Below are 8,540 nucleotides of genomic sequence, written 5' to 3' on the forward strand. Positions count from 1 at the left end.
TTTGGGGGAAATAATGTGAAGTGTCATCATTGATAGTTTTAAACACTTTGAGTATGCAACTAATGTGAAGTGTATGAATTATACAATAATGCCATACATACCATAGTCCACACAGAACAGAGGAAACCTGATGAAAATATCTGGAAGTCAGAGTGTGCTGCTACATCATATGATCACTTTGTCTTTGAATCCATAGCATCTCTTTTCCTCTGTGCATTGGACCAAAGGTCAGTCTGACCCTCAGGCACATTTATTATCCACACTGTGTGCTTGTTCAGGAGGAAACCGCTGACACAGACCAGACTGTAGCAGCTTCCACCCAACATGGCAGCCAGATGAAAAAACAAGATCAAGGGAGGCATTTTCTGCAGACAGGTTTTTAAAGACAAAGATTTTAGAACAATCCTCCTAATCTGTTACTCCTGTCAACAGCACACAGCATCCTGCTGGACTCACAACACTGAAACCTGTGTCAGATCACATGCAAATGTCTCGGATTCACATGGAAATGTAGTTTGGAATAATTAATGTTCATTGTTGAGACCAATGTATTTTTCGATGAAAAGCTGCTCTAAGCTGAGCAAGTTTCCTATTTACCACAGAAATGTCCTATTGCGCATATTACAGACTTCTTCAACTGTATCTGAACAGAAAAACGTGAAAATGAAATTTAGTATAAACCAGAGGAGGGGAACCTTCCTCTTATCAAGGGCCATTTCAATTTCTATAACGACCTTCAAGGGTCATACTGCTTCTCTTTGGTAAGGCATCTGATGTCAGACGGTAGTAATGATGATGATGACGATGATGATGCTACTCGCAGCTGGTTTTCCAGGTTGGGGTCAGTCAGTCTTGAGCAGAACTGAGTCTTTGCAAGCATCAGCATCAGAAATAACAGGTCGCTTCTTTGCAGCTCAATGATTTCATGTTGAAGGTTGTCAGTTACATCAGCTGGTTCCACATTAAACCGTGTAGCAAATATGTTCAGTTGATTTTGTTTACTTTTCATGTCCTGAAAGCTCTCACCAAACACCTGAAGGAGTTTTCACACAGCAGCATATTCAGATGTCATAGCGGGCTTTTGTTCTTGGCGAGTAGGAAAATGCTCAGTGTTTCCTCTTTCCAGCTGCACTTGCCACAGCTTTAAATTCACTTCAAATGGTTTCACACTAGAAGCAGTTTTCTGCTTCTAGTGTGAAACCATTTGAAGTGAAGAGAAGCTGTCTGGAGCTTGAAGTTCAACTCAGGGCTGCTTGATAATGTCCACCATGAAGGCCAAATCACAGACACTTGCTATCTCTGAGTTTCTACATCAGGTTTTTCTTCATCTCTATGAATTATTCCAGACAAACTGACACTTTGGAACAGTTTGACTTCGTCTGGTGTGAGCAGCTCCACAGCAACACGGCACTCCTTCACAAATTCTCTTGAATGAGGTTTCAGCTTCTTAGCATTTAGCTTGAACACCACAAAACCTACCTGCACAACACTGCCTTTGTCAGAATGTGGTCTTATGAAAGCTCCACATCTACTTCTATTTTGTCGACAGTGGCCATATTGCACTGCTGTAATATTAACCACTTTGTGCATGCTTCATTCAGGGATCACATAGAACACTGTCAGTCTATTTTCTGTTATTTTTTTTTATCACTGAAAAAGTTCTTGCTTTTTTTTTTTTTTTTTTTTACATGAATTGCAGACCTGAGGTTCACCACCCCTGGAATGAAGTACGGTGTAAAATTAAACACTACTACATTCTCATTTTACCATGAGGTAATGCACCATAGCCTAAATGTACTCTCATCAATTACAACACGGCATATTAATACACCAGGAGAACAACAATCTAACCTGAAGTTGCTTGATTAGGCCATTCTCAGTCAATAGAGCATGATCAAAAGCAGATCATTCTCTGTTACAGTCAAAGACTTTATCATTTTTCATGATATAACAGGTGGTGCACATTAAACTACTTTAGATCAAAAGCCAGCCTGTGCTTTATAGAAGTGGTTCTTAACTGGTCTGGTCTGGAAAAAACAACTGCACTCCACTGCATAAAATATCCCCTTCAAAATAAAGGCACAGGATTTTATTGTCCCTTTTTTGTGCCCAGGCAAAGGCCTGTGACCCACTGAAAACGGGTCCCACCAGTTGAGAATCACTGCTCTATAGCAGTGATTCTCAACTGGTCTGTCTTCGGGACCCACCGCCACCACTTAATGACACGGCCAGACAAGAGTAGACGGCAATCCGCTGCATTTAAAAATCCCCTTCAAAATAAAAGCACAGATTTTATTTTTTTTATTTTTTTTTTATTATGTCTATTTATTTGTTTTGTTTTGTTTTCTGCCCAGGCAAAGGCCCGCGATCCACTGGAAACGGGTCCGCGACCCACGAGTTGAGGAAAAACTGCTTTATATCACAGTTTGGTACATTAGAATTACAAAAAACTCCAGCAGTGAATTGCAGGAAGACATGGAGTCTGTTGTCACGGTCAGTCACCCTGTTTGTCAGCTGAGCTGTGCTTGTCGTCAACATTTCGTTCCAAAACATCCATCAAATATTAGACTGAACGCTCGGGTTTGAATTTCTTTAAAATGAGGGAGGAGGCATCACAGTGTGTCAGTGGATTCATTTATGGAATTCAAACAGGAAGTTGTGGGTTGTGTGTTTCGGGTTGATGAACTAATGTCAGAAAATAAGCAAAACTTCATTTTAACTCCACTAATTGTGCTCCTCTGCCTCCACTTCGATCATCCTTTTCCGCTAAGTTCAAAGTGTGACAAAAAGGGCTCTTGCACAACCAGTTTTCTGTTGACAAAGAGATAAGCGCGCGTGTGTCTCCTGACTGTCATACCGAACAGGACAGCGTGCAGAATTGCTCAAAGACAATGTGACAAAATCCTGATGCCTTTAAATGAACCATAAAATTGCATTTTTGGGTTAAAACTGCTCACCCAGTTTGGATTTTATTCATCAGTACACATGAGTGCGTACAGGCTGCAGCAACTCACGGGTCATATTTTGCCTGAAAATAAGGTAAGCACAAAACTTTAACGCATGTATGCTAAAATAGGTCTTTGAATAAACAGGCTAAATGTGATGTACCATTACGTATTCAGTATGTTGTATTGTTCCGTATATGTCTCGAGTGATTGCTTCAGTAACATTATCAGTTTGAAGTTTTCCTTCCTTGTTTAGCAGATCACGGAAATGGCAGGTACACCGAGTCCTCTGACCACACATGTGCTGAACACTGCAGCGGGCGTCCCTGGCTCGAACATGGCCCTCGGTCTCTTTCGCCAAGACCCCTCCAACAATACCTGGAGTCTGATAACCACTGGGTAAAAAGCTGAAGACTGAGCGCAGTCTGCACGCACATCACTATCAAAGAATTCAGTCGGCACGGTGGCGCAGCAGGTAGTGCGCGTGCCTCGCAGCAAGAAGGTCGCCGGTTCGATCCCCTTGTTGGGAAGGGCCTTTCTGTATGAAGTTTGCATGTTCTTCCCGTGCATGCGTGGGTTCTCCCCGGGCACTTCGACTTCCTCCCACATGCTCATTAGGTTAATTGGTGAATTGAATGGTACTTGTATGTTGCCCGCGATCGGCTGGCGACCCCGCCTCTCGCCCGTTGACAGCTGGGATAGGCTCCAGCCCCCCCGCAACCCCGAAAAGCGATAGTCGGGTATAGACCATAGGCAAATATTCAGTAACTTCTCTCAGACATGGAGTAGTGCTGTCAAGTTCAGTTCAACCACCAGGGGTCTCCTGTTGATTATACTAAGTTTAGAAAAAGATGTCTGAAATATGTCTGAATTTTGATTTGTTTTATAACCAATAAGTGAAGAACTATAGTATCACTTTTAATAGGTGTTGCTCTATTTCCTAAAAAACATTAAAGACCATTAAAAAAGCAAGCGTTGTAGTAAAAAACAACAGGAGATCATTGACGCGTGAAGTGATTGTGACATTGTGTTGTAATAGAGTTATTTAATATTTTTCTCAATAAAAATGCCCAAAATGATGCAAAAGCCTTATCCCAAAGACGTCCTATCGTGTTTCAACATGTCGCTCAAGAGTTAAGGTGGAATCTGTGAATATCTTTTCAACATTACCGAAGTAACCGAAGAGGGCAGGGCTGAGGCGAAAACGTGCAAATCAAGACATAACTAGTAAAGAAATGAACGGGTCGCACACTGCAGGCCTCCAATGGCCACTCATTTATGATATCAAGGTGTTGCTCATCAGACAAAAATACCTGAGGACGACTGCCATATGTAAAATACCATATACAAAATATGATCACAGGAAAATCTCTAATACTAGCTCAACAATGTCTGTGTCTTTGGTTGGTTGTGTTTAATCCTGTTTTGTCTCACCAGGACGACTAATGATGATGGACGTTGTCCAGGACTCATCACAAAACAAATGTTTACATCTGGTGTGTATAAACTTCGTTTTGAGACGGCTCAGTACTGGGAGAGTATGGGAGAGCCCTCTTTTTACCCATATGTTGAGGTGAGGAAATGTTATGTGTGGACGTCCTCAGGGAGTACTGCTGCTTTAGCCGAGGCGTTCACATGTTCTTGAAACTGCATCAGTGAATGAACCTGTCGTGCTGCTAACACTCAGTGTTACTTTTGATCTCTCTCATGTTTGTTGTTTTCCTGCAGATTGTCTTCACTATAACTGACCCTGGCCAAAAGTACCACATCCCCCTGCTCCTGAGTCGTTTCTCTTACAGCACCTACAGAGGGAGTTAGAGGACATTCATCTCAGCACCACATTCAAGACACCATGGTCCATTTGATGATTCCCTCATTTGAATAACGATGCTATGATCAATAAGACTTTTTATTGAAATAAAAATTAGACAGAAAAGTTGTTTTATTGTTTTCTTTTATTAACATGGTTGTGAATCCACAGTAACATTCACATTTTGTATAAATACCATTAAATAAATTATTACATTTACTCTGTTCTCAAAAAGATCCCACAATATAGTTCTCTATCCTTAGTATGATTAATCATATAGCTATATTTGGGTTATACAGCTAAGCTGTATATGCGAAAGTATGTGGCTGCAATATAATGAACATTCATTTTATAAATTTCGACAAATTCATGCATCTTCTGTCCAGTAAGAGTGCGCTCTCAACAACTTCCTGCTATGTGCTCCTTGCCCTGTGCTCGATTGCTTTACCCTTTCGAATCGTTTTTTCGGTGTTGATTACACTCCCCTTACTTCAGCAGGGCCTTGCCTCTGACGGGAGTGTAGAGTGCGTTATATTACGTTTCCTCAGTTTTTTTTTCCATTATTAGATCTATATCACTTTCGTAAACCATGGAAGACGACGAATTGAAGGCAATTAGGGGGCAAAGAATGGCAGAACTACAGGTAAAGCAGGGGGTAAGGACAAAACATGAGCCGGGAAGCGTGTTTGCGCCTGCCTTATAAGGAGATGCTGAGTTCAGTGTCCTGCTAGCTAGTGTCGCTAAACCAGCCACCGCAACTCAACTAAAGTGTCACTCAGGGGATATACATAGTTCAGCTGTGACAGACACGTTCAGTGTAAATGAACTGCAATTCACTCAATATTTAGTGAGATAAATTACAGGATTAATCAACACTATGTCACTGGCACTGCTAGCTTAGTGTTGACTATAGAGCGCACGCCCCTCTGACAACGGCAACGTTAGCTGAGCAAAATCAAAATTCAGCATCGACTTGGCTGGACAGCCATAATTTGCTGTGTGTGTGTGTGTGTGTGTGTGTGTGTGTGTGTGTGTGTGTGTGTGTGTGTGTGTGTGTGTGTGTGTGTGTGTAAATATACATATGTGTGTGCATATATACTTGCACACACACAAATGCAATATATGTATTCATGAATATATAAAATACATGGTTTTAGTACAATCCACCAACCTTTTATCAAGATGGACAGCATCAGCGTTCAGTGTCTCACTTCTAAAATATTAGAAAGTAGGAACTAAAATCTAAAAGATGTAATGATAAACAAACCATCGCTAAAGTTTTCAGGATATAAGGTATCCTTCACACCCAGCTACGTCACGTCATGAAAGTGTATTTTGATGTGCTAATCTAAATGTATTAAAAGGTAAGAGGGGAAAAAAAACTGTATTGTGATATCATCAAGATTAAGATTTAACTTATTCATCTGTACAGACATTAAGTTATTAATATAGCGCTGTAGATTGTGCTCGTTCATCAAATTTGATGTAGCTGGCAGCATAGGGAAACTTATTTTTAACAGTTAATGAGCCCGTCTGTGAGGCCATTACCAAGCAATGAGATATTGGCTGGTATGAAATTCTTTTCTTTATATGAGCTTAAACATCCTCCAGTTCGTTGAATGCAGAAATACAACCTATATGTGATTTTGCTATCTCATATATTTTTTTCAGGATGCTTCAAATAATCAGCAAGCAGAGGAGGCCAAAAAAAGGTAAGATGTGATAATTCATTGAAAAGCATACAGGTCAAATCTGACTTATATACAGCACAGTTTCTTTATTTGAACACTGGATGTAATATTCATTTGTCAGTAGAGCCGTGGAACCAGCTAATGTTATCATCATGGATGCACCGACCACTTTTTTTCAGTTTAAATCCGATGCTGATACATGAATTTGGTACCAATCTAGTTGAGTACCAATCTGATACCAGTGTTTAATCGATAAGATGCATCCCTCACTGTGTTGAAGAGACTGGGATTATTCTTTCATGTGTTAGGCAGCATCAGCCTTGACTTAGACATTGCTTTCCTAACTTTGTAAAACAAAATGTAATAAATAAGAATATATTCGATCTAGCTTTTTGAGTCTGAATCGGACCCATATCAGTATTGAATTGGTGCATCCCTAGTTCTGATAGATAGTTTGACTTTGTGTTGCTCTCAGTCCTTGATCCAGTAGCAACATAACAGTAGCAGGCAGTGCTGACATGGCAATATTTGTATTCACAGAGAAACAGACATGAAGAACTCTATATTGGCCCAAGTTCTCGACCAGTCTGCCCGCGCCAGATGTAAGTGTGCTCTCAGATTCAGTGTTTAACCAGTTGCATGAGATCCCTTTGGAAATCAATCATGCTGTTGTAGAACCAGATATATTATTTAAAATATGTATTTGTGGCATATGAAAAATTCTGTTCAGTCTGGTTAAAGTGTCATACAGGACTTATCTAGGAAGTGTAAGGTTCCTCTCTCTGAGTTTTGAACAAGTGTCCAGTGCTCATTTGGTTGTGTTGTATACATACAAATACCCCTCACATGTGAACACAGGGTGGTAAAATAATGTCCATCTTTCAGTGAGCAGTCTTGCTATGGTGAAGCCGGAGAAGGCCAATATGGTTGAAAAATATCTCATTCAGATGGCTCGTGTTGGACAGATAGGAGGAAAGGTAAGAAAATGTATCCCTGGTGCTTGAAGCACTAACAGTGTTGATGTTCTTCCACGTGGCAGCAGTGCAATGAATGGATTTTCTCTTTGTTAGATTTCTGATTCGGGATTGATTGAGATTCTAGAAAAAGTCAGTCAGCAGACGGAAAAGAAGACAACTGTCACAGTAAGTTCCTCTGACATGTCACCTATGTTTGATCAATTATTGCTCACTTGTCCACCTTACATCATTTGTGCTCTGTCAGTTCAACAGACGGAGGGTGGACTCAGATGATGAGGATGATTAGTCATTTTAAACCCAAGTCCTGGAATGAGCCAAGAAGTTGGGAGACGATATGCTTTACTGGGACTCTGATAGCATCTCTGACTAGCCAAATCATTGGATGCCACACACTTTCTGCTGTGTGTCTCTGGAAACTACATACCAAGGGAGTTGAATCTGCGGCATAAGTGGCAGGGAGGAGAACACACACAGTGTCAACTAAGGTGTTCTTTTGCCACACATGTGCACTGCTTGTGTTGTACCCCTGACTACTCATGGCACTGTTTGACTTCTCTGCTCCTTCTCAGTGGTTACCCTGTTTTTCTTGTTTTCACCATTGATGACTTCAGTTGTTTAAACACAAGAAGTTAGATAAAATACCCCTGGTCCATTTTATCTAGACGGTTTTGTGAATACAATCCATTGGTCTCTGGTAGGGGTCCAGCATCCCATTAGTCTTGGATGTTGCACTTGGATATTTTGTTTTTGGTGACATGTCTCTGAAAGGTTTACATAAAGATTAAAAAAGCCTTAAACTTAAAAGTTTTTCAAGTGAAATCTTTTTAAAAGCATCAGTTATTACATGAAAGTGTGTTCAACCCTTTTGGAAAGGTTTCCATTTTAAGTTTTTCCACAAAATCTGTTTTGAAGCTTTGCAGCATTATCACACAGTATCCTCACTGCCATGCAAAGAGCTGACTTACCTTTATGGATGATTCACTTTTTTTCTGAGCCAACAATCTCACGTTTTGGATTTCATTTCAGAAATGAGTTATCAGCTTCCCAAATGTATCCAGCTACATTTTAAATAAAAAGCATGATGGAGAATAATGATATTAATTTTTATGCCTTCATA

General features: G+C 40.4%; 2 protein-coding genes across 5 annotated transcripts; both read left to right on the top strand.

The window, feature by feature from the left end:
* The first annotated feature begins 2,803 nt into the window (after nucleotides 1-2,803).
* uraha (urate (5-hydroxyiso-) hydrolase a) lies at nucleotides 2,804-4,818 on the top strand. Of its 3 annotated transcripts, none has more exons than XM_070966978.1 (4): nucleotides 2,804-3,039; nucleotides 3,202-3,344; nucleotides 4,383-4,518; nucleotides 4,674-4,818. In XM_070966978.1, exons 1-4 carry the CDS (start codon nucleotides 2,986-2,988, stop codon nucleotides 4,761-4,763), a joined length of 423 nt encoding a protein of 140 aa, XP_070823079.1. In that variant the 5' UTR covers nucleotides 2,804-2,985; the 3' UTR covers nucleotides 4,764-4,818. The 3 variants fall into 3 exon arrangements, with proteins under 3 accessions (XP_070823079.1, XP_070823088.1, XP_070823096.1); XM_070966987.1 differs by having other exon boundaries at nucleotides 3,205-3,344; XM_070966995.1 differs by having other exon boundaries at nucleotides 2,962-3,039; nucleotides 3,184-3,344.
* A 404-nt stretch (nucleotides 4,819-5,222) lies between these two features.
* Nucleotides 5,223-8,515, top strand: pdcd5 (programmed cell death 5). 2 transcript variants are annotated; one of them, XM_070962717.1, is made up of 6 exons: nucleotides 5,223-5,398; nucleotides 6,427-6,467; nucleotides 6,987-7,048; nucleotides 7,332-7,423; nucleotides 7,517-7,588; nucleotides 7,668-8,515. In XM_070962717.1, exons 1-6 carry the CDS (start codon nucleotides 5,345-5,347, stop codon nucleotides 7,707-7,709), a joined length of 363 nt encoding a protein of 120 aa, XP_070818818.1. In that variant the 5' UTR covers nucleotides 5,223-5,344; the 3' UTR covers nucleotides 7,710-8,515. The 2 variants fall into 2 exon arrangements, with proteins under 2 accessions (XP_070818818.1, XP_070818812.1); XM_070962711.1 differs by having other exon boundaries at nucleotides 5,240-5,410.
* The last annotated feature ends 25 nt before the right edge of the window (nucleotides 8,516-8,540 follow it).

Source organism: Chaetodon trifascialis, chromosome 1 (genome assembly GCF_039877785.1).
Source record: "Chaetodon trifascialis isolate fChaTrf1 chromosome 1, fChaTrf1.hap1, whole genome shotgun sequence".
Classification (NCBI taxonomy): domain Eukaryota; kingdom Metazoa; phylum Chordata; class Actinopteri; order Chaetodontiformes; family Chaetodontidae; genus Chaetodon; species Chaetodon trifascialis.